Below are 26,784 nucleotides of genomic sequence, written 5' to 3'. Positions count from 1 at the left end.
GACACTTGCTGTGTTGTTTTATTTTAATAAATTGCACTGAATTCTTAAACTGAACATAAAGTTGCATTTCAAAGCAATAACGTGAAATTCTCAGCCTTGATCTCAACTGTCCCAGTGTATGTGTGTATACACGAACATGCTCGTTTTAAAAGGAATGAGAGCTTTTCTAAAATTCGGTGCAAAGTTTGTAATTTTAAATACTCCGGTATTTTATCTCAGAACAGCAGCATGTGAATGATTCTGATTTTTTTTTTTTTTTTTTTTTTTTTTTTTAGTTACAGCTGTTGCATAGGTGCAGAGCTATTTGAGGAGTTTCCTGCTTTGCTAGAGCTTATACTCCCTCTTCAGAGAAATGAAGGTAGTGCAGAAGATTCTGCATTTTGGAAAATTTCAGGGTTGGAAATAAAGATGCTTTAAGTTTCAAGGAGAAGCATCGATTTGAATTCCGAGAGAACGTGCAAATTCGATTTTGAACAGAACCTTTTAAGGATTCCATTTCCGTGCTTTACAGGCACCCACTATTGTCTTTCTAGTCTAATTTTGTCATCTGAGGAATTCATCATCAGTATTCTGCTAGGCTTGAAACTTGATCCATAAGCGTTTACTTCTAGAGTAATCAGAGGAGGATCTGTGTGTGGATTAAATTTCACTCAATTTATTTTGAGTGTTCAGTGCAACAGAAGAATAGGGACTTTTTTTATGCAGCCCCCTTCATAGCCAAGTATAAAGAAAATTTTTTGGTGTGTTGCCCTCTGTCAATTGTTTTCAGCCATGGTGATGAAAAAGCATTTCCTTTGTGAAACATGGACTCAGAAAGACTTACGTTTTCTCAGAAAAATTACCCTTGTGGTACCTGCCTTACATGCACGTACAAAACCTGTCACTGTCACCACTTGCTGTTCCCGTCTAGGGATTTTAGAAAAATGCTGTTTTGGAGCAATTATTTTGATATAATCTGAGACAGAGTTTCTAACTCTCTCCCGCGGCCTCCTCCCTCCCAGCCCATATCATTCTAAATATGCCTCCTGGATTATACTTATAATAATATTGTAATGGCTTTCATTCTACCAATTGGCACAGTTTATCATTGTGTCATTAGCTGCTGTGAGAAGGCAGTTTCAAGTAGGTGGCTGGTTCTGAGCGGTAATGTTTTCGAGTAACCCTGTTTGGGGAATGCGGCTGTCTCACAGGTGCTCAGGTGTATAAGCCCAGGGTACAATAATATTTTCTGGCTTGCTCATTATGAAACAAATTTGAAGTACAAAATAATTCAGTAATAAGTGGAGTATAAAAATTGGGGCTTTATGGTAAGAAAGTCGAATAGCTTGAGATGTTAGCAGAGGAGATAAAAATAAAATTTGTCTAAGGATGCAGCAGTACTTAATTCATGTCTTATTTCTCCTGGAACTGAGATTTTAAAAGAATATTCATGGCCTGGTGATGAAGACTTGTTGAATCAGTTTGAATGTTTTCAACCATGAAGCTAAATAGGAAAATAAACCTATTTCTGTAACTGTTGTAGTATTTGAAAGTATTGTTATGTAATAAAAAGATACACGTTCTGCCACTTATGTCATGCTTAATAGTAAGGCATCTGCTTGGTGAGTGAAATTTCAGTACCAAAACCTGTGGGTTCCTCATAGAGTACCTTTATGTGAATTTTATTTTTAAATGTATACAAGATGTTGCCATAAAATCTGTAGCTTAGTCGATGGTGCTAGGCAGAAGAAAACAGAACTAAGCATATCTGTTATGAGCAGATATAGTCGGAATTACAAAATTCAAACCCCAATAAGTAATTATTTTACAAACAATGCTATTTTGTTTTCCCTTTCGTAAATTACATCAACAATCTAGCTGTTAAGAGGAACCCTATAATAAACTGGGAGCACCCAGGTGGGAGGGGGCAAAAAGCATTTTTAGAAGTTTTCATTCATTCATTCATTTCTTTCTTCATTTATACTTATTCAAAGCATATTTTTCAACTAAACTAAAAGCCAGACATGCCATGTATCATTGAACAATTCAATGTAGTGTCACTCACATCCCAATTTGGGGAATGGCCTTAGCATTTTAAAGAGCATGTCTGGCCTTTGGAGAAAGTTGTACATATTCAAAAAATTAAAATCACACCCAGTGTAACACAGAGACGTTTTGTCCTTTAGGTTTTTTATGGAGATGCTGAATCCCCCTACTCACTTGTAATCACCTTGAAGAGAGTAAAGGTCTTTCTTGTTTTATGTACATCTTTTTTTGTCCCATAGAAACTCAACCCACTGCCTTCTGTGTAACACTTCAAAATATATTTCCAGCGAATGAATATAGTAATAAAAGTGGTAGAGTAGGGTGCAGATAACACCACTAGAAATAAAGAGATCTTCCTAGTTTAGTGTCTAATATCCTCTACTTACTCACTCAGTGGTCTTGGTTAGGTCACAAACCTATCTTGTGGTCTATAAAAGAGATAGAAATAGTGCCTGCTTAGTGAGCTGGTTGATGTTGGTATACTAACAAACCCTTAACACAGTGCTGATTCTGCATCACACACTGAGCACTTTGCATCTATTCAGTCATTTATCCCTACACCATCCAATTGAGACGGGTACTACTGTTTATTCACGCATAAAAGAATGGAGACACAGAGAGGTGAAGAAACATGGCCAAGGTGACACAGCTAGTAAGTGGCAGAGCTGGGATGGTGACCTCGACAGTCAGCCTTCAAGGTTTTCTGTGTCCTTAACCGTGAGGCTATTTGCAAGCTACTTTGTAGACCAGAAGCTCTCTGCAGCCTGGCTGATGCTCATTTAGCAAGTATTTGATGATGTGGAATAGATTAAATATTCAGAAATTTCATCTCACTGTAGAATGACCCTCAATACCTCTAAGTCACTGGTTATTATGCACCACTTTGGCCCAGGCAGATCCCTTAGAAAATCCAGACATTCCAGAATAGCATTTCTGTAATAGAAACAGTATCATCTAGTGGTTAAGAGCATGGAATCTGATTACTTGGGTTTTTAAAGTTGGCTATGCCACTTACTAGCTACCTGGCTCTGGACATATGATGTAATTATCCTTGACTACTTCCCTGAAAAATGGGGAAAATATACATACCTCCTAAGGATATTGTGATAAATAAATTACAAAAAAATATATAATGTGCTTAGCATAGCCTTGAGGCCTTGTAGGTATCTAGAAATCAACAGCTAATGATAACTGTGATAAGCGCACTGGCAACGTAACAGAGTAACCGCTAGAGAAAAACATGCAGCTTGTTAGTGACAGAGCAGAAACTAAGACCAGGGTCTCAAGTGCATTCAGAAAAATTCTACCTAATGGAGGCCACTTGCTTTTTCTCAACTTAGGAAATATAGGGAGCACTCTCTGTACCTCTTTGTCCTTACAATAGTATCTCCATCCGTCCAAGACACCTAGTCAGCCTTTTGAATCATCCAGCTTCATCGCTCAGCAAAGTTTGTGTTGGAAGGGCGTACTCCATCTTTTCTCTTTTGAAAGAGGACATCAGGCCAAGATGACGGAGTCCTCATAATTTGATTCTCTCTGCCAATCATTTGTTTATGCCTAAATCAGCCCTGCCTCTAAGTGATAAGGAGATACATGCTTCTGATTTCGTATTCTGTCAGCGTCATCCTGTAAGTGGCCAGAAGCGGGGCTCCCGAGTGATGCCCGGGTCTCCCTTTGTAGGGCTGGCTGTGGTACCCATAAAAAGACACGGTGAGGCCTGGGGTTTTGACTTCATCTGACAAGACGAAGATACCTTGACTAGGTGGGTGCGTGTGGCAGTTTGCTTCTCTTCTAAAGTAAAACAGAGTTCGATTTGTTTAGGATTGTTTAGGTCCATTTCTAACATTAAACAGGATTATTGAAACAGACGTTTTCAGGGAAAGTCAAAGAATTGGGGGATTCTGGCCTTTGCTGCCTAGTAATGTGTTTTTTTCTCAATGCCATTGCTGAATTCATTAGGGGAAAAAAAAGTATTTTTTGCTTGTCAGCTGTGGGAAACCTAAAACAATTTTTGCAAGGGCTGATTCATGAATTCTTGCATTTAAAGGGAAAAAAAAAACATCTGCCAAAGGGGGTGGAGGAGAGAGAGCATGACCGATACATTTCACAACAAATATCTCTTCCCAGCCAATTTCAATGTACAGCAAAACGAGACCCCGCGTTAAGTTCCTCAGGAAAGGTCCCTTTTGGCTGGACCTCTTCCTCAAAGAGTCGTCCCTCATTTGTAGTCATTGCCACCTTGTGGATTACAAAGGATATTGGTTTTCATCAAACTTCCATTTCCATTTGGCTTTTTATGGCAAGTGCACTTTGGCAGTGGGTTGCCGAGTTCCTCACCAAGAGGATCCTGGTTTGTTCAGCAACACCTCACTTCTCCCAGTTCATTTATGATTCTGATGAGAGTGTTTTTTCAGGAAACACACATTTCACTTTTTGACCTAGGAGCATCTGTTAGAATTTTTTTTTTAATACTCCTTTGGCATTCTGGAAGTGTTAATGTCTTTCATATCTGTTTAATGCTATTTAGGGATATTTATGATCACCTCTTGGTTACTCAGGGTAAAGTGTGTCGCAATTTTTTTTAAACAGACAGGAAAGCATTCACATGAGGAAACAGATTGCTTTAAGCATGTGCTTCCTGTGACAGTAAAAAGAACAAATTAGATTTAACACTGTGTAATGAACGCATAAATGTGTACATTGAAGCTTTTAAAAGCTTTATGTTCAGTTCTGGTCACAAGCAAAATTGAGTCACCTGTAAAACTTAAAGATGCCTCGTTTCCTCTCAGATTCCTGCAGTGCCCAGGAATCAAGTTCCTCACCTGCGGCTGCCTCATTGGAACCCTAAAAAAACCTGATCCGTTAAGGCTGGAGAGAATGAGCATGTTCCAGACACATTCAGGGGTTAAACCAGGTTAAAGGCAGATTCAGTGTATTTAGCGAAGAGAGCAGAGCGTTTGGGGGAGAGAAAGGGAGGATTTTATTACCATCTCCCTCCCTCTCTGAGAATCAGTGGGGAAAAAAGTATTCTTCTGAATCCCACATCGACCTCTTTCTTTTATGAAAGAAAAATAAGAAAATCTGATGTTTACTTAACTAGCCCCTACTAAGATTTAATTACGTAAGAAAAGGACTCCTTTCCTTACATAATTCAGTCTGCACTCCTGAATGCTGGCTGGCAGGGAGCGCAGAGAAGCCGAGCTAATATTTCCAGTTAGACACAAGTGTTAAATGGGAGGGCAGGAATCCTCTCCCCAGAAGAGGCTCTCCTCGCCATTTCTGCCTGAGCCCCGTGGATGGTGCGTTCCCTTCCCCGGTGCTCTCGGAGCTGAGGATTTGTGGCAGGCTCACCATCTCTCCGGCCAAGGAAGGCCGGGACCGAGTCCCTCAGGGGAGGGCACATAGTTTGGGGACATCTGACTCTCTGCTAGCTCATACTGAGGTACTAATATCAAAACAGACTGCTTGTCGCTGCGCGGTGGGGCAGTGCTTTTTTTGGCTGCCGCGGTTGAAATGAAATGGGCAAGCTGTAGCCCGCTTGGCATCAGAAGGGGCGAAGGGAAGCTGGGAGATCAGAGTCAGACTGAATAAAAGTAACAACCAATGGTTAACTTCCTTTTTGTGTGTCACTTGGCAGCGATGCGACTGATGGCGATTTTTTTTTTGTTTCTAACGTGGGTGAGAGTTCAGTGCCCTAGGAAGAGCCGTAGACGCCGCTATTGTGCTTCCTCATACAGTTGACTTGCGTTGATTTCTTGAGGCCACTACCGCTGTTCCCAGAGCCAGCTCCAGGAGCTGTATACATGGCCCGTCGGACTTCGAATGATGAAAAAGGTAATCAGATCAGAGGTGATCCACACGAAATCTCACTGCTGATCACTAGGAAATCACCGGGAAATCAGATTCTCGCAGAAGGCAGCGGTGCCCAAGGATAAGATATGCACTTCAGTGGATATTCCCCAGTATGCAGACATCCAAAGATCTTTTTAAATGACACGACTCCACATCCCTCATCTACCATCAAAGAGTCAAATGCGTTTTGGGCTGTCTGGAAAACGCAGGGCTAAAATAGCCAGATTGAATTCAGACGGAATTACCTTCTGCTTTTGGGGGGAGGTTGTGGCTCTTGGGTTAGTGGCATTATTTTCTTTGAAGGATTCATTCGGAAGAGAGTTGGGGAGAATTTCTCAAGATTTTCCTCCCATTCCTCTGTTTGCAAAGAGCTGTTCCCCAAAGGCAAAAAGAGCGAGTTGCCATCTTGAGGAGTGAATTGTGTGTTTAGTGAGCACCAAATGGTCTCAAAGTTACCCTGGAATTTTCAATATATCTAGTCGCTTTCATATACTATTTATTCCCCTAACCATTTGTACAAGATATCAGTAAGATGACCAACTTTTGACAACCCTAAAAGCAGGGAAGGAAGCTTAGAAATAGAATACCATTTGTCTGGTAATTAGAGTGTATCTCTTAAGAGTTCGAGAGAATTCTGATTAACCTTTCTGTTCCCACATTCTCACATAAAATTAGCACACCTTTTAAATTATTATCTAGTATTTAAACAAACATTTTTTTGAGTCTTCTTAATGCAACAGGTTCTGGAGACACTAAAAGTGTGTTATAGGTTTCTAAAAAACTTCATTTTTCTTACATTTTAAATGTTCTGTTTGTGCAAAATTTCGAGAATCACCATAAGGGCTTCTTTGCATTTTTAATTTAGTAACTAACATATGAATAAATTTGCATATTAATTAGTTGCAGATTAAATCATGCATACATAATTGCCTCCTTACTGTGTTTAATGTTTGTCAAAATCTCCAGCCTGGTTTGATGGATGTCATATGAAAGATTACAATTTGATGTACCCTTGGAAGTATTTACACCAATAATGCAAGATTCTTAATAGCAGAATTCTCTAGTTATATACAGTTACTAATAAACATGTAAGATAGGTACATGTCCCTTTGACTAAAATTTTTTTCTTTGCGCCAAATCATTTACTATTCATAATCATTAATGCATCTCCTAATTATACAGCATATGTCTGTTAACCCTTTCATTGCCCGTCTTCAAGGGGTAGCTTCTTTTCTTTCCTTGTCCCCTAAAGAAAGCAAATTATTTCATAGGATTCTAAAATAACCGCATTGCCTTTTACCTCTTTCTCCTTTGCCATTTCCTGAGGATTATATCATCACTTTGTATTTTACAGTTTTAAGAGCAAGAAATGACCCATGTGCCCACAATTTGTAGCTGATGGGCTCCTGCCTGCCTCTCTTTTACCAATGCTGAAAAGAATTCAGATATTTCAGATACCTTCAATTAAATGATTAAAAAAATATATAAGTGTATATAGATATACACACACTCTATTTAGGAGGGTACTTGTAGGATAAGTAAAATGATTTAACTTCAATTTTATTCTGTGTTGAATATTGTAATGCATTTAATGTATTATCATCAGCTATAGGATGGATGTGTTTTTTTGTGTGTTTTTGTACTAGGACTGAGACCTCTGCAGTAGAAACTGACTAGAAAGTGGATGCTCTTGATTCGACATAGTTAAAAAAAATATGTATGCCAATAAGTGTTCTTTTTAATTAATTCCTCAGGTATTTAATTTTTTTAAGTTTTATTTTACTCATGTAAAGAGCCGACCAACTGGCTTTTTTTTTTTTTTTTTTTTTTTGCTATTTTGATGTCTAAGCTGCTTATCACACTGTATTACCCTGCATTAATGAGTATTCCTACTGTGCAAAATTCTATCAAAAATGATGGTGTGAATGTCATTTTTAATTGGAAGTTTATACAGTCAAATTTATAGTACACAACAAAAAATATGTACGTAGTTCTGCTCCAAGCCTTTTTTAGGCTATTGATCTTTTTGGTTTAAGTGTACATTTTTATCAATCTGACTTTAAGTTTAGTGTGAGAATCTGGACAAATATTACTAAGTTTGTGTTAATACCATTGTTGGGGGAAGAGGGAAGCTAAGGGGCCAGACAATAATAATGCCTTTTAATTAGAAGAGGAACAAATACAGGAATTACCAAGAATCTATTTTCATGGACGCATTTTAAACATGAAAACTTGCTGACCAATTTTATACGTTCCACAGAAGTCATAATATTTGATTTCTGTCTATTTAATTGTTGACTGCCTCGCACTTATATGCCTAGTAAAGAGACCGAAGGTTAAAATGAGTTCAGAGCATAAAGAGCTGATTTTCTTTATTTGATTCTTACTTAGGAGAAATAACACCTCCTGGTCGCCTACCTCAGGATCATTTTTTTCTAATCACAAGGCACAATGAACTATTTATTGATTTAGCAAAACATTCTAATGCAGCACACAATATCGTATTCAGTTGTTTAGTAAAGAGAAAAATGAAATGAAAGTTGCAAAACTTATAAAAGGAAGCGAACAGTCAGACCTGAAACATCATATTTATCCACAGCCATTGTGCCTAGGTAATTCAGGGCATATGGTATGTAAATGATGTTTGGAGATTCTTGCCAAATCTACACACGACGGGATAAATTAAGGACAGGTTTCCCTGGGTGTAAGTTCCATGATTGTGGCCGGCACACTCTGCTCGGATGTGTTTGTTCTGTTCTTGTCTTTCAGCAAGAGCGTCACACAGCCTTCAGTGGCCAAATCTGGGCCTCAGTCAGCTTTTAAGACATTATTTTTAATTCCTAAGAATCGGTTTTATAATTAAACTGAAAATATAGTACCAATTTGCCAAACCTTCCTTTTGCCTCAACATTTGAGAAGATCTGAATAATTCATCGGTATATATTTGGCTATTACCCATTTAAATGGGTATTTTTGACAGTGGAAATGGAGTGGTCTTAGCCCCTTGAAGAAAGGTGTTACTAAATAGTAACTTTTCTCTAGGTTAGGATTAAGATGTTTTCTAGAACAGGCAGTGGTTTATTTTGAATAATTAATCATTTTAATTCCGAGTTAGCCAGGTCATAATTTATGAATTCAACTGGATAACTCAAATTGCTAGTATCAGTTATTTAATTTCAAATTATTATTTCGTAATATATGCTCTTACTTCTAGAAAGGTGCAGGCACTGTCCCCTGCATCTATTTAAAACTCATTTTAAGTATGCAAGAGTTTTTATACTATTTCCTTTTTTCTGAAAGGAATTTTTTTTCTAGGCCGGGTGTCTTAGCCCATTGTTTTTAATACTTTAAATTAAGGTCCATTTTGTTGTCTTGGAACTGTGTAATTGGAGATTTTGTTTAGAAACGACGGCAGATCCTTTTTTCCTATGACAATTCATCAGAATATACCTAAATAGTGCATTCACTGTGAAGACTCAGTTATGAATACAAGACTTACACGCTATTAATAAAAGTTATTTCAGGCTATTTAAAGTATGTGGAGTATGATTTAGGATGTTTTATTGTTTTTATTAGTAAGAATGTTTTGACTAAATCAAGCTGTTATTTTTTGAAGGTAATGCTCTTAATATTATGGTTTGATTTGAGTGAGCAGTTGAGGGAGGCTCTGTCCCTACAATTACATTTCATTTGTGAAACACGAATAACATGCTAGTTACTATATGGAAAATGACATTAGGCTCAGTCCTTGTTCATGGCTGTGTATATTGGGTAAAATCAGGGGAAAAAACACCCTTGAGGTCAATATCAAGCAATACTTCTTGACTCAGATCCAGTTTAAAAGTCATGTAAATGCTTGTGGTTCTGGAGGAGTTCACAAAAGTTTTGTGTGGTCCATAGTTTGTGAACTCAGGTGAAGTTTTGATCTGATTATTCTCTGACCACCCCTTGGTTCATTGAAACTCCTTTGCACAGCTGTGCTCCCAACTCAACAACAGAGGACAGAAATAATCTTCGCTGGAAAATAAAGCTCAGTCGGTCTTCCAACTTTACTGGGAACTTGCAGCCTTCAGGACAGCAAAATGGCCAACCACAGTTGAGATTAAGGAGTTCAGATTAAATGTATTGCACGGTAGGGTGGCATGGCCCTAGTTTCCTTCATTAAGTGCCGTGCATGCCAACAACGTTAAGCACTGCAGCCACTTACTAAGATTTTTGGTTTGAAACGTCAGTCATTGGACCACATTTAAAATGAAGCACCTGCATTTTATTCAAAGAAATTAAGGTATATTAGGATATGCAGAGGTGAGTTGAGGTGTTTTTATGTGTGTATTTTTTTTCCGGCAAGAGCCATAAATAATAAAGATAAAACATCTCAAGTATTAAAGCAGTCTATTTCCATGCACTGTATGGTTCAAAATGACTTAGCCTTTTAAAAATTTTTCAGAAAGAAAAGTGTATAAAGAGTGAGATAAATGAAATTTGCATCTCTACAGAAAACTCTGCGTAGCAAATTTAGGATTCTAGCATTTTTCTTCCAAACATCTGAAAATTGGGAATTTAAAAGGAGACCCGGACAAATCCTTAACTATTGCATTGCTACCAGGTGTCTCTAAGATTATAATCAGTAAGTTAGGGAACTTTTTTTAACAGGTATAAACAACTAAAATGATAACTTATTTTTGTAGATGCTTTCAGACATTTCTTCTTAGTTAAGGACATTGAAAGTGTATTAACTGTTTGTTATATACTTAGTAAATTTTAGGTAGACCAGATGCATTAAGCTTGCTTCATGAAAGATATGACTTACTTGTATCCAGATCTCAAGTGTATTTCAAACCAGTCTTTACAAAATGTTAGTGCCTTTCTCTTAGGATTCTAATCAACAAAATTCCAGTCTTCAGCTCCCCATCAAGTGTATTTCAAACCAGTCTTTACAAAATGTTAGTGCCTTTCTCTTAGGATTCTAATCAACAAAATTCCAGTCTTCAGCTCCCCATCAGCCAGAAAGTATGGAGAGCGATTGATGATACTATATCATCATGTACCCACTTAGCTTTGAATCTGCTTAAGGCTCAAGTGTCAAATTTAAAAATTCAGCAAATATTTATTGCACATCTACTAAGTGCCAGGCTTCCTGGAGAGTGCACAGCCATGGACCAGAGTTCCTGCCATTGTGAAGATTTATGCAGAGATACAAGTGGCCACAAGTAGTTTTCCAAGCAAGAGTTCATTTCATAATGCTTCATAGGGGCCCAGTACCACGGATCCACCTTGTGGACTAATAAATACAGAGACTAGGTCTCTTAAAAGTCCAACAGTTGCTGTAATCGCACAGTCCCTGGTAACAATGTAATATATAGTATAAAGATGAAATCAACTATGAGATTTACCGTAATTCTTGGCGAGTTTCTTTGTTATCAGCATATTTTTAACAATGTAACAAAATAACATCTTTCAAAGTTTTTTTTTTTTCTGTCGTGCCTAAAATCTGGTTAAATGGAATGTGTTGGAAAGGACAACAAAAAAAGGTTAAATATGTGGAAATGACATGGAAAGCACCTGCTTCTTTGTTTTGTTTTCCTCCACGTCATTAGGAAATAATGTCTAGCCATAGGAGGGTATGTTGTCCCTCTAAGAAAATGTTTATAAAAAGAAGTTTTAAAGTAGAATATAGATTAAATAAGTAGGGGAGACCTGCCAAGAAAAACCAAAGAAGACATGAAACAGGAGTCTGCCTCACACATACTAAGTGACATAACAGTATCACCTCTCAAAAGTGACAATGCATGTATCCATTTTTATGTCTTTGGCATATTGTTGGCACGATTAATTATTCCATTGAGAAAATAGCCACACTATACAAGAGAAAGGAAGATAAATTAGATTCTCCAAGCCCCCTTCTGCAAAGTATATGTGTAAATGAATACGCTCTCTGCCAGCCCAGCAAATAAAATTTGGTCCGTCCCTATTCCTCCGCAGTTTATAATCCAGGTGAGGGAAAGGCCAGGCTCATGAAATCAAAAATAATCATTAAAACGTTTGAAAACTGGGAAAACAATTCATCATAGCTACGTGTGTGTGTGTGTTTTATCAGTGTCGGGTAGGTATAGCTCTATTCGAAAATTTTTGTCTAATAATATACTCATTTTTTTTCCATTTCATGAAGACTTGACTTATTCTCAGATTGAAGTTACAGCTGGCTGTAAAGTGTTTTTCTGACAACTCTGGACTTGATCATTTCTGTCATTGTGGAAAGGAAGGAAATAAATCTCTTTTTGTTCCTCCTTCACTCAATGAGCAAAAATGTAACCGAGCTCCTATTATATGCATATAACATTGTTATAGGGCGGGGCAAAGAAATTTAAATCGTAATCTCTACTCTTTAAAAATTTATAGTATCTGGGGGCAATAAAGTAGGGGCACAATTTATTTAGCTACAATTCATGGCATTAAACTTTGTCCAAGAGCCATATATTCTAGAACGGTCCTTATCTGGAAGTGACTACAGAACTTGATTCTGGATGGCTGAGAGTTACAGATCTGGCAAGATGAAGAAAGAGGCCACAGATAGTGATTGAGCTTCTAGCAGCTTCTGTGTATCTCTTCCCTGTTGTTGCGCTTTTGCTTGTTTAGCTGCAGAAACAACTTTTGATTGGCTTTATATTTTCAGAGATTGGTTATCCAGAGATATCGCATTATAATAAAAACATAAATCACAGAATTTTTAAGTTGGGAAAAAAACCTCTCGTGATCGCAATTTAACACTTATTTATTCAAAACATATATATTTACAAAGAAACTGAGATTTAGATAAAGCCAGAACTTGAAGCAACGTCTTGGTTTCTGGCTTCCACATCATTTTAATAAGGACAGGAGAACAGGTGATGGAGATGGAGGTCTCATCCCCACATACTTGGAGAATCAGACATTTTAGCTCTTTTGGAAGTCGTTAAAAAAAACCAAAAACACAATTAAAAATTGTTAAACGTTTTTATGTTTAAAAATTATTTATCATAAAATATAGCCATTTGTTTAGTAATGGTACTAAGAATGACTTGATACAGAAATGCTTAACTCTGAGAAAGCCTATGGGCCCAAACATTTTATTTTATTTTTTTAATGTACTTATTTTTATTGAAAAAAGTATAAGTTGATCAGTTATAGATCAGCATTGCTAGCAAGTTGGAAGGACACAGGTCATGTACAAAATGGGTAAGGCTTGAGGAACTCTTAAGTTTACTGTGTTTTCTGTACCCTTTCCTTGCACACAACACATATGCACACATACCTATATGGTAGCACTGAGTGGGTAGGTGCTTAGACCCCATAAAGAACTGGCTTGCAGGCTCTGAACAGATATTGGAGAACATGTCACATGCTGTGGAAAAGGAAATCTCTGGTTGGGTGTAAACATGGGAAGGTTGACCTGTTTAAGATTTTGACTCATATTAAGCAAATTTTAAGTTGTTTTACTTTCAGAATGCATTTGATAATCCCATTCAAAGGAGGCAGAAAGCTGACTGACATTTTGGGAAACACCCTTGTCAAACAAATAGAGGCAGCTTTCATACCTCTGGTTTGTAAGCACCATAATCTGGCAATTTGGCACTATTAACTACTAACGCCGGCTATGACTAGGAAGACGTCATTTTAAACCAGTTTCTGCCCAACCATAAGTGAATGGAAGTAAGATCCTTACTGCCGTATGAGTTTTGGGCACTCCTCACCTATACCTGATTCGGTTGGCCTAATGTTAGAAACTGAAATGTATCGGTGTCGATTTTTTGCCAAATGCTTCTAATGTTAATGCTGTTTGTGTTCAGTGAAAGCTTATAATTTATTTCTGTTTTATTTAGTAGAAGCTCAGAAATTTCTGTAATTGCAACTTATCCCTTTGAAAACAATTTCTTTTGGGGTTACTCATGGAATTTGCTGTAAGCACTTGTCTCAATGCATGATGATACAAAACATCTCATGTGACTTCACGCATCTCTGTGTTTATGTGTGGGGTAGATGTTTAAGTGCTTATGATTAACAGAGGAAGAGGTCATTTGTTTTTGAGACTGAGTAGTTAAAATTCAAGGTCATTTTGAGTCAAAGAATGCAATATTTAGGTCAGGAATGGACCAATGACCAAGCCTAAGCTTTAGGCTAAGGGTCAGCCTTGAGGGAACTTAAATCTGCTACTCCTTTCTCCTGAAATACCATTAATTCTTGCTCCGAGGGGCTGGTTCCCAGTTACACAAAAGAATATTTTAGGCAGAAACTTTATAAAACAGGAATTTGAGATAGACATTTCAATAACGGATGTGCGCTGGATGCTAATCTTGTATGGTCATTCACTTCCATTTTACAACATTGTTTTTCATTCTTTTTACCTACTCTTTTAATTCTGAGTGTTTAACAGAGATAGCCATTAAAGTATTTGAAAATTGTTTGTTCTCTGCCCAGCAAGCAATTCGTTGTTCTACTTGCTCAGTGATGTCAAAGAAAGGTAATCAACAGTTAGAAACCTCAGGAAGTTGTTAGAATTCCCAGCCCCAAAGGGACTTAACAAACCCTGGACAATTATTCTATTTAGAATGAAAATGGTTTTCATTGTGATATCACATTTCCCTCTGATCACTGAGCAATGCATTGGGAAGCCCATTATTTATTCACAATGTTTAAAAAATCGTGTACATCCTGTGCCCAAATTCCAATCTGCTTCATCAATCCATTTTGTCAAAAGTTTCTCAGATGGCATCCTTCATCCAGGCAAACAAACATACCCAGGATTTCCCCTTTAACTTTTCGGGAATTCATTTTTACACGTGCATCAATTTGACGGAAAAAACAGTTGTCGTCTTATTTCATTTGATACAGGTGATTGTGGTAAGCCTGCTCGCTTTCTTCATCTAGGAAGTGCAGCAATCTGAGTCAACTTCCTCCATCTCTGTTTTTATATTGTCCAGTGTGATGCTTCCTCATTGCACCAAAATAGAAATGGTTTGTTTTTGTACCAAACTTGGAGACTGGCTATGGATTATAGTGGGTTAGGATAAAGGAATTTTTTTTCCCCCAAAGAACATTCCACTTATCCCAGGGGAAAGAGATTGATGTCCTGGGCAAAAAATAAGAAGCGCAACGAAGGCTTTTCTGCTTAACTGAAATATCTCCTTCAGTCGTCAGAAGTGTCACTTACACTATCATTTTCTAATTTCATTCAATGTTTGAGAGATTTTGGTAGCAGAATAAATGTATGACTTTTGCAATTACAGGTCTTTGCATGGCATTGAGGAAGGAAGAAGTGAACTTCAGTTTGAGTCAATCGTGCAGTTTGCGTTGCAATTAAACATGAAAATCTATATGTTCTGTTCTTGCAACTGAGTGTATTTCACTTTACCATATCATACATGCCCTTAGATACGTGTTCCCCGGTCTGCAGGGTAGTGCCATTTTATATCTCTGGCTTGTTGAGTTTCTTCGAAAATATTATGTTCATGTGGGTAATGACATGCTCATTGTATTCTTTACCATAGAAATGAGAAAACGTGAAAAAGTGGGAAAATGACTCTCACCAGATCCAACTGCATGCAAGAATTTTGGAACCAGTTTTTTGCATTTATTTTGCATACTACTGTATGTCACCAAAACAGTATATGTCTGTGAGTTTTTATAATACCGTATAAAGCAAGATGAGAAACCTCCTCTTTCTTCCGAGAGAAATACTGCCACAGAAAGATAGAAGATGAATATTTGTGGAACAGAAGAAGTCTGGTCAAAAAAATTTAGTCCATATTGCTTACCCTTAGTAATCAATATGACTACACGCTATCTGACCAGCCAGGAAGAGAATAAATATTGATCATGTGATAAACCATTTAGATGTCTGCATATGAACCCAAGCCATATAAAAGTAGCCAATTCAAGATAACGGTAGGAAGTCTCTGATTAGGCCACAAATAGAATTTAGATTTCCCAGTCTATGCTGATCATTTGATACTCTTCTATGATAAAAGCATCCTTCAAACTAAACTTCTCTACATTTGAACCATACGAATTCTTAAAACTATTGTACCTGTAATAATCTAAATGGTGCTAAGAGAATAGGTTTACGCCCCGGAGATGACTGAGATGATTTGTGCTTTATCTCAGTCCTACGTGTAATACGGATTTACTTCAGAGAAATATTTCTGTAGTTATGTGACAAGTATATTTATCTGAGATAAGTATTTTCTCCAGATAAATGTGTATTTGGCAAAAAAATTTAAGACAATTGGGATTCCAATTGAAGAGAACCATTGTTTTAAAGTAATAAAGCTTACTCACTTATCAGAGAACATAGTTATTTTCCATTCTAAAGATCTCAATACAAAAAGAAATATAGAAATGTCCATACAGGAAGTTTGATGGTGTTCACTCCTAGATTGCAAGGTTGTCTCAAGTTACGGTCATCAGAAAAAGTTCTTTTTACTCTGTGTGTGTGTGTGCCTGTGTGTATGTGTGTGTCTGCATTCTCCTTTGGATAATTAAATCTTTTATGAAGTGGATTTTTGTCATTGCAGTTTAAGTTGGTTTTTAAACACCAACCCCATCTTAGGTACTATAAGCTATCGCCGTTCACTAAAATTTTTATAATATAACAATCCTTGTGTGTCCATTTACTCCTAACTCAACAGCAACATTAGTTTAGCTTATGAATTAAATGTCTCCTACTGGAGAGCAAAAAAAATAATCTGTTTAGCTTCTGAATAACTTAAAGTCAGTAATACCTCCTGTTTTCAGGGCATAAGGGTAGCCCAGATAAGCTCCTTTCTCTGACGTGGCAAAATTTATCATTCATTTATGTTTAAATATGAGAACATAGATTCTGATACTGACGCATAACAGAAAATATGTGTTTTAAGTGTCTAACTGAACATACAAGCTTCTCATGCCAGTAGTGTGATTCGATTGCTTAGTAGTGAAGAGTTTAGCGTGGTCCTGTATTTTTATAATTTTTGTCCATTTTAGTAGACTTCTGTTACTTACTGCCTATTTTGGGTGGGGATTGCTTTCCCGCTGTTCTTTAAGGCACTCTTGCACAGAGGAAAGAGCAGAGGGACAAGGAAATTTACTCGTTTATAACATGCCCCTGCTATGCTAAATGAGGTGTCCTCTCATTTGTGCCTCAAAAGAAGCACTTGTGTTAAGAGGAGGAAACTAAAACTCAAACCTGTGATATGACTTGGCCCCTGTCACACGGCTGCAGAGGAGCGAGGTGGTAATTCTCATACAGAAATATCTGACCCTCAAGTTTAAGCCCTGGGGATTTTGTAGCTTTGTGATCTATGAAATGTCATCCAAGACTTTTTGTGCCTTAATTCTCTGTCTTTAAAGTAGGGATGATAATACCTGTCATGGAGTACTAGTTATGAAGATCAAAGTAGTGTAGGCAGCTGTCTTCTCTTTAAATCGTTAGTATATCACTATACATGTATTAGTTAACTGTCTTATTATCAAAAATTTTTGATAGGGTAGATATTTACCTAAGGAGGTCATTGACTTTATAAGTTTGCTTGTTCCCCTTATGTTATGTAATCACTGTATGTTGATGACTATCACTGTTTTCCTTAGGGCATGACGTTTAGCTAATTCAGCCGCACTAGGTCAAAAAGAACAGCATTGTAGAAGTAAGCAAGTATCATATAAAAAAATTGTTTAATGACTTAAATAGAAACATGGAGTTGTACAAGTTCTACCAAGTTATATTTTGGGGGAAAATGACATTCCCTTCAAATGGCCATCATTCATTCATTCATTCAGTCACTTGTTAAGCACCTGCCTTATTTTGGGCAATCTGCAGGGTACGTGTATGCGTGTGTTTATTAGGTTTATTTGGACTTCGAAGTGACAGTGTAATGTTGCAGTCATTATTCAGAAAAAGAGGCAGAATTTACTTTAATGAGATCTGTGATTGGGAGTGGATAGTTGAGTTCCTTATCCCATAATAGTTTGTTGTCCGATAGTTTAATACATGTGTGACTGTCCCTACTTCACAATTAAAGCATTAGTCTTTGGTCTTATTTTTCCATTTTATTAAGAGCACTGGTCACATGACCTTGAGCACATGACATTGGCCATGTAGCAGATCTCTGAGGGCAGGAAGACTGTTGTACATTTCTCTGAATCCTGTGCACATCCCACAACGGGGCTCTCCAGAGTTGGGAAATGGTAAATAATTGTTTGTGAAATGATTGAATGAATGCAGAAATCCGAGACCCTCCACTCAAGTGGTGTAGAATGTTTACTTGTTCTTTGATGCAGTCATTCATTCAGCAAGTTTTTACTGAAAGTGTACCTTGTAGGTGATACTATACACATGCGTTTCCGAGTTCTGGTCAGATATTCCCCCAATTTTTGTGACAACTCTAGGTATGTGTCCCCAATTCCCCTTCATCCCAAATATACCTGTCAAGGATTTTTTGGAAAATCACAAAAGAACTGTAAACTTTAGAGAAAAAGTTAAGAATAATATGGATGTATTTTAGGTGGTCAGTATTCTAAACAGTAATTGTACTGGTAAGGACTTTTTTTCCCAAAAGTGGCGGAGAAAACACTTGGGCACACTGCCTACCCCTAGTGTCCTCAATGGTGTTTGCAGTTAACCATCAGAGAGTTGGTGGCTTACTGTTTTCAGTGGCTAACCTCCATTCCCAGTCCTTTCAGTGATAAAAAGGGACTCTGTCTAGCTACTGCTAGTTAGGTAACTTGCCCAATTTTACGCTGATGAAACAAACAACAGACCAGGTCAGGGTCCCTTAAAAATTGGCTGCTATGATTAAGACTTCTTTTAAAATTATTATGAAACACATGAATTTATGCATATAGCTTCAGTTGTTTCTATACTTCTGTGCTAACGCCCCACGCATCACACTAAAAATTTATCATGGGTGATATTTCTGTCACAAAGAAAACTTCAAAGTCTGAGTTTGCAGAAAAGTCTCAGTTGACAGCCACCGACTTGAGTTCTGTGATTGAAATATACTCCAAGGTCAGCAAACCAAAACTTGAACATCACGGGATGATAATACATTCAGTGTCTCATTGGTTATAATGCAAAGAGCACCTTTCAAAGGAGTATATCTTTATTAATCATTGCAAATTTGTACTTTTGAGATTTCAGACCCTTTTTCATTAGTTAATAAAGCCAGGAAGCTTAGTGCTCTAGTCCTATTTTAATTTTTTGAGTCCCAGGTGCTGATTTGTCAGGGTTTAAAAATCTCTTTCACCTTATCAGATTAAAAATATTTATTTATGCACATGTTAATATATTTAAAAGCAACGAGAGCTTCAATTTTTAAAATATTAATTGTGGCTCCTTAAAGTATGAAAATTTTATTTATACTTAATGTATAAAAAGGCATTTATACGTTAGCAAATATGCAAGAAAAGGCATTTAATGTAGGTGAAGCAGAATGGTTGTTTATCAAAATAGTTAAGAAACCTTTCTAGCAGTCCACCTATGAAAATTTAGAGAGGCTCTACAAACAGGCTTCTAAATAAGGGGTCTTTATAAGAAACAACAAAGGAACAATGACCAAAACTAAAAACCCAACTTATCTCCCTTTAAATTCCAGCCTCTTTTCTAAGCCATGGTTTTTACACACTGTCCTTTGGTAGGTGGGTACCTTGGCCTTATGTATGAAACACTGAGGGTGGTTTAAAGGTTACAAATGTGATCCTGTCAGATTGACAACTAACTGTTCTAATGAGGAAAAAATCCTCAAAGCATGAAATTTGAATGAAATGTGTGATTATAATTCAAGTACTGTTTACACAAACCTCTGGGGACCTTCCGAATAAATGCAGAGCAAGTGAGTTAGACAAACCTCTGGGCCTTCGCTGTACGTGTGCTTGTGCAGTGTGTGTGTGTGTTTATTTTACAGTGTGAGGGAAACTTTCCACCATTAGCCAAGGCTTTGCTCTTCGGAACCGACACCACAATCCCGCCGTTGTAGGTTAATACTGTATGTGTTTTGTTACCACATTGAGTTGTAAGGAAATAGGTGCTTTGAATTATTAAAGTTGATTCTTGAGAATAGATGTATGCTCGGGTGGCATTTGCTTCGGCATATGCAAATGATTTAGTTTCATTTGGGATCAATTCCCAGAGGCCCTCCTTTCCTGTGATGCTCTGAATTTGGCAAGCTCAAGTCAGCCCATCTCCTTTCCTCCCACCCCCTTCCTTTCTTTCCTCTTTTTTTTTTTGTTCCTTTTCCCCCTCTTTTTGTTGGTTGATAATAATATTTTTAAAAATAAAGCCATAAGCAAATCTATTCACTTGCTTGTTAGAAACCTTGTGATCTAGAAAGATCCTGTTGTTCAGTTGTGATCCATCCAGGTAAAAGGAAGGTTTTCGCTTTCTTAATCACTTAAAGTTTAGTCAAAATTTTAAGTTTAGTGAAAATGTGCACGGAATGTTTGTTCAAATATTTATACAGGTTTGGGGCTACTTGGATGATGCCAAAACGTGGTCTCAGAGGTGCCTTTTTAGGAACTGACAGCTGTAAGTCATTCGGAGGTTCGGAGGTACCAATAAACTCTTGCTTTAGAACCCAGCAGACAAATAGCGTTAAGTGGGTGGTAGATTATCCACAGCCACAGGGAAAGCACCAAACTCCAGACTCGAGAGTGTGGCCAGGTGGAGGTGGGATGCCCGGTCGCAGCGCGGGGCGCATCATCCCAATCCTTGGGACACGCGGCCGGCTGCGGGGTGGCGAGGTGAAGTTCACGGGCGGCCAGCCTCCCTCCGGTTCCGGGGAAGCCGAAGCCGAGGGCTCGCGGAGCCCCGGGCGGGCCGCACTGTTACTCTGTTTCATTCCGCAACCCCGTTTTGTAGGTTGTTGACCAGGCAGTCAGAAAACACTGCCCCCTCTCTCCTTTTGAGCGAGGTCAGAGACGTGGTGGTTTTCTTTCTTTTTTTTTTTTTTCCCCTCCCTCTCTCCCCTTCCCTCCCCTTTCTCCGAGTTGGGTTCTCAGGCAGCTGCGTACAATGCTGGGAGCTAGCCAGCAGCAGAGACAGATGGCAGAGTTATTAGATGTGCATCATACGATTCCCTTCCTGCCACTCGCTTTTTAATCAAATTAAAACAAAAAAGAAAGAGAGGGAGAGAGAGAGAGGGGGAGTCAATTAACTGCATTTGTATTCTGCTCAATAATGGACCCTGTTCCACTTTTACCCTAAGGCAGTTGAGTGGAAATTTTAGAGAAGAAAAGGGTGCCTAGAACAACAACCAAAAAAAAAAAAAAATTTTTTTTAAAGAAAGCAAAAAAAGAAAGAAGAGAAAAGAAAGGGGGGGGGGAAGTGAAGACTGCAGAAATGTGTCCGAATCGGCATTATCCGAGGAACTAATAAAAAAAAAACCCTCGGAAAAGTTGAATCCATGTCGCGTATGCATTAGGATTTAGAGCTCCATCAGGGCCGGGCTGCCTTCCAGCTCCGCTGCGCAAACTTGAGCGTCTGACAGCAGCGCGGCGGCCTCCCCCGCCCGCCAGGAATGGTCTCTTCCTGCTTTGCATATTCACCACGCTTGGCCCGGCCATATGGGAAAATGCAACTGAAGGAATTGTTGTGAAAAAAGGGACAGCGAGTTTGAAATAAAAGTTGTTAGAGTGGTACTGAGGAGAAAAAAGAATCCGAGACCATGTACTGCGCATACACAATCCCGGGCATGGGCGGCAACTCTTTGATGTACTACTATAATGGGAAAGCGGTAAGCGGACGCGGGCTGCGAGGGGGATTTTTGACAAGTTTTATTGTCGCAGGGTTGAGCATCCTAGGCGGTGATCATTGTTTGCAAAGTTGTCGCAGGACGGCCGCACCTTCCGCGGTGCCATGAAATATTTATCCTTTGCCAATCCTAGGGTATCGTTGTTGTTTTTTTTTGATTTTGTGTTCCCCCAACCCAAGTAGGGTAAAAAAAAATAGATGGGTTTCAGAGCTTTAGAAAGTTTGCAGTCAAGGTAAAGTTGGGAGGTGGTAAGATGAAAAAAAAGAAAAAACTTTTGGAAAAGTCTTGTTCCTTCCAAATGACTGTTTAAAAGGAAAATCAGATATTGAGAAAGGTGCAGGTAGGCTGAGAGGAAATTTGGGGTTTCTCCCTGGACCGAGGTTCTGTGATATCCAGTCTTACTAAGTTGGAAGCTTAAAGTGAAATGGATTTAGTGCAGAGAATCTGAGAGGTTAAAATAGAGCAAAGACATAGAACTGAGACATCTAATTAAGAAGTAGATTATATAAGCTTTTTTTTTTTAAGCCAAAAAGGGGAAGAAAAAACCTCCAAAAAACAGGGACCCATTCATACATATAACAGTATTGCTGTAAGTTATTTGTGTTGTGTGGCTTCTTTCCTCATCCCCCCCCCCAACAGAAACGCTTTATTTAAGAAAAAAAAAATGTGTTTGGTATTTTGTGCATAACCCCAGCAGAAGGTTTATACTTGCCATCTGGAGGTTTATTTTTTTTTTTTCCCTTCGGCTGGGCCCTCTGAAGGAAAAGGATTTCAATATTTTCAAATCGGTATGTGGAGCTCTCTGGAAGAGTTGTTGGGGAATAGAGAAGCAAAATTTTATTATTTTAGAATAGAAAAGGAGAATGGGGGAAAAGTGAAAAGCAGCCATTTACAAACTGCTCTCTTTGTGTACTTTGAACTTCCATTTGGATTGATCTTAATCAGGGTGTGATAGTTGGGCCAGAAGGGACCGATCAGAGCTTTCAACCAGGCCCAGTTCAGCTGTAGCGATTGGCGCAGGCGAATTAACATGTGTGCGTGGCGGTATATGCGTGAGTGTATATACGTGCCGATGTATGTATAACGGTTATTTCTAGCTGAGCATAGACTGGAATGCACACACATGGATAGAAGTGTTGGAGGGTGCAGTATGGTTTAGGAAGATGAATAATTTCATTCAAGAAACCAGTTTTATGAATGGACAACAGCTGAAAGAATATCTACTTTTACTTTGAAAAGTCCCAGTAAATCATCAAAAGTTTATAAAACTATCCTGTTTTTATCTTTTTAAAAAAGAGAGAGAACCTAGCGGGTAATTAGAAGAATAGTTAAGTGTGGTAAGGGAAATATAATTTTAAAACAAATGGCTTATGTTGTGAACTGATCAAGTAAAGTGGTTAAATTTGTAAACATAAATCATGGGATTATGTAACTTCTTTAAAAAAAAAAAACTAGTGCCTAATTTGCAATTGGTAGTCACTCATATGTAGCTCTTAAGACTTTTGCCTGTTATCTTTTTGAGATTCCCACGCGTAACATAGTCAGCCAGTACCTTTAATTTTAAAGAACTTTTAATGAAAATTTTGTGAGTGATGCTATCAGTCAGTAAGAAAAAGCATCTCAGAAGCAATAAAATAGATTCAGGGATTATATGACCCTTGTGCCTTATAAGAGGGTTACAATGAATATAATTTTCCGTGGTTTTTATCTTTAGGAATTACCAGCGGTGTGATTTTTTTAATATGTTAATTGTTAATTTTGCGTCTGAAATGTCTGAACTGACAGCATTTTAGTTGAAGTTTTGGACATTTTAACTCTCTTTTAGCCAAAAGGAATTTTTAAAAATATGTGTTCCATTCCCACAGCTTGCCAGTTGCCTCTACCATAAGAAAATGCTGAATATGACATCATATCACTAATATGCCCTCTCAGTTGCCAAATATTTTGGTTGTTAGATTTTTTTTTTTTTGAGAGGATGGTACTCATAAAATCAAGATCGCTCTGTCACAGGAAATGTATTTATAGGAACTGTTTTAAGGCACTTATTAAAAACAAATCTGGTGATGTGTATCTCTATTGATTCAAACACTAGAAAGACGCAAATTGTACATACATTATAGTTAGAAAAAATAGCCATTTGGAGCAGCAGCAGAAAGCTTTTGAAACCACGGATGCTTACCAGTTCTTCGTTTTAGCTTTAAGACACAGACAGCAAGGTCCAGTTGTATGTGTTCTTGGATGGAGCCAGTTCTATACCATTTTAAAAAATTGCCTTCATGCATACACTGGAGAAGCAGATTTTTGTTTATTCTACAGTGTGTATTGTACTGGCTCTAATTCTGCATTCAGCAGCTTTTGATCTGGTGCCAGACATCTTGTGGGGATGGTGTATGCCATGCGTTAATTGTTCAAAATGCCTATCGAAGAGACTTCGCATTTCTTGAGTTTCGTTCGTTGTTTGGGGTTTCAGTATCCATGCAACTTCTGTGGGGATGTGCTCGGATGACCAACGTGTGTTTTAACCTAAATTGTGGGAGTTAAGTGTGATCAGCTATGTGTTCCACAAGCTTCCCTCTGAAGACAACACAGCCCTGAATTCCTTCTTTTTTTCCCCAGTGACAAGTCAATTACTTGTTTAAATTCAGTTTGAACTCTCTGAACTGAGAGGGGCCAGAGGAAGCAGGTTTTCCCTGTGAATAAACAAAAGAAGAAAAATGTAAAGTCATTCCAAAACACTGTGATTTTAGGTTGTGGGAAGAGTACAATTAAGCATTAACAACAGTTACGATTTCTTCTTCTTGGATTGGCAACTGTGTATAGGGTTTGCAAAATCAGTTTTCCTCTAACTTCCCAGCAAGGGAAATATTATAATCAATGATATTTTAGGACAAACAAAGGAAAATGTGGATTTTCTATTACCTTCAGTTATGAAGTGTTTCCATGACCATAACCCAACAACAAATTGTTTCCTTCTTTCTGTGAAATATTGGACCTGTCCTGAACTGTGGACTTCAAGAAGCCAAAACCTACCAAAAAAAAAATCATAACCCTAGAGCTGCCAAAGACTAAATCTTGAATATGAACCAGAATGTATTTTTAAAAAAATCAGCTCCTCCTCAGGTGAGAGTTTAATGAACTTGACCAACGTGAGTTGTGTGATTTCTTTTCTCTATGGGTTAGAGGTTTCAATATAAATGAAGCCCATTCTCAGCTAAATAAATTTGAAAGCACTACTCCTTAACTATGGGAGAGAGGGTTTTTGCAGAGAAAATCAGTACAGTTTCTTTTAAGTGCTCTGAGTACAAACGCCTATCAAATAATATTGCTGTGTCTGTCCTCATTGAGGCAATAAGTGTCAGGCATTACCTGGTCCACCATAAGTGTAGTTTTAGCTCTAAATTTTGATTTTTGTAAGTGCTTACATGTCTTACTCATCGAATAAGAATTTTAGTAAGTAATTATTTGGTCAAATTCCACCTATCTAAAAATAAAGCAATTCCACAAAGATAAAATTATGGCAAAGGAAATTGAAAACAAAAGTGGCGAAATTTCCTCCTAATGGTAATTTAAGATCACATCATCAGCGCTCGCCAGCATGTGCATGTGTTAAACCGTATAGAGAAACCTGTAATTATTGTAATTGCTCTTTTCGCTTTATACTAACAAGCTTCAAACCATGTTTCAAACTAGTTGTTTTGAAATAGTTATTTGTCAAGTCATCAGATCTCAGAAAGTAAATGGTAATGAGCTTTCCACGTTTATATTCTGACTCTTGGTCATAGGATACAGCTTTTCAACTCCATAAAGTTGAGAGATGAAGATGGTTATTGATTATTTCTGATATCGAGGCCAAAAAAATAAAATAATTTCATGATTCCTTGCTTAAGATGGAAGAAAGGAACATTTTAATTCCAAAATCTCTCAGTTGGGAATATGTTCTTAAAAGAAAGTTTTCCTATGAATAAGTAAAAATCTCAGTCACCTAAATTGTTTGAAGCTAAAAATCAGGATGTGAAGTGTTTAGCTATTTTTTTCATGTACCACAGGAAGTGCTCACATAAAAAGCTTAATATTTAAATAGCACCAGTAATAATATTTTCCAGTACATTTTACATATGGCCCTTTCTTTGCAAACCTCACAGTTGGTTCTGGTAACCTCATGCAGGTAGGCACTGGGTTTTTAAGTTTTCAGTAGTGTATCGACCGTAAATTCCATTTAGTATTTTTAAAAGCTATTTCATATACTTAACTATTTTCAGAACCATGAGTATAAATGAAAGTAGCTGGTATAAATGCATTACTTTAAAAACTAATTGTTTAGCTGTTGTTACAGAGCAAAATTTGCTTAGGTTCAAACTAATGTAATTTTTCAATTCCCCACTGATTCAGGAAAACAAAACATATCAAAGGAAAAACAAACATGCAGGAAAAACTTCCTTTAAGTGGACCTATTTTTTGATATTGTTGGCAATATAAAGCATTTTAATTTACTCATTTTAAAATAACAATGAAAATTTTATTTTTTTTCCTTCTGTGCTTGATTGGTTACAAGAAAATTATGTTGATTTTGTTCTGTAGGTTTAAGCTGGTAAAAATTCACCAGACGCATAATCTTGATCTTGTGGCTACATCTTGCTCTTCTGCCTCTGATTAAATTTCCAAAATCCCTGCGTGAGATTCACAGATGACAGACAGTTTGAACATTTCTCTGGGGCTAATTTCGCAGGAAAAAAAGATAGATCGGTTACATATTTGGTTAATTTATTTAATCCCTAATTTCTGGTAGGTTTGAACATTTTGAATATCGTGTTGATAATTGATAAGCATCCTTGTAGCGCTAGGCGATGGCATTGTTTCAAGGAGATTGGGGAGGAAGGACACTGGAACACAGGGGGAAGAGGGTTTAGGGAGAAATGGAACACAGGGGGAAGAGGGTTTAGGGAGAAAAGTGGCCGGGGAGGAAAGATCTAATAGCTGGTGTAGTCCTTAAATACCTTTCCAACTGATCTACAGGAAATTGTGCTGAAGAATTGTTTGTTTCCTGTTCCACTATAAATGTGGTTTGCATTACACTCCCTATTTGTGTTTTATTTTGCTTTGCTTTCTTTTTTTTTTTTTTTTTTACTAAAATTGCAGGACCACTACAGAG

At 37.6% G+C, this 26,784-nt stretch overlaps 1 protein-coding gene across 6 annotated transcripts in view; it reads left to right on the top strand.

The window, feature by feature from the left end:
• The window catches only part of TCF4 (transcription factor 4), a 360,765-nt gene that overhangs the window by 239,934 nt on the left and 94,047 nt on the right, over window positions 1–26,784 (top strand). For 2 of the 6 annotated variants that reach the window (XM_082667164.1, XM_082667163.1), the window contains exon 1: window positions 21,466–21,617. The exons of the other annotated variants lie outside the window; for them this stretch is intronic. In XM_082667164.1, coding sequence (XP_082523290.1) covers window positions 21,549–21,617 — 69 coding nt within the window. In that variant the 5' untranslated portion in view covers window positions 21,466–21,548. Of the gene's footprint in view, window positions 1–21,465; window positions 21,618–26,784 lie in introns of those variants that run through there. 6 annotated transcript variants of the gene reach the window in all.

This window comes from Grampus griseus (assembly GCF_964374135.1).
Source record: "Grampus griseus genome assembly, chromosome: 12".
Taxonomy (NCBI): Eukaryota; Metazoa; Chordata; class Mammalia; order Artiodactyla; family Delphinidae; genus Grampus; species Grampus griseus.
The sequence above is the reverse complement of the archived record's forward strand: the minus strand, read 5'-3'. Positions and strand labels throughout refer to the sequence as shown.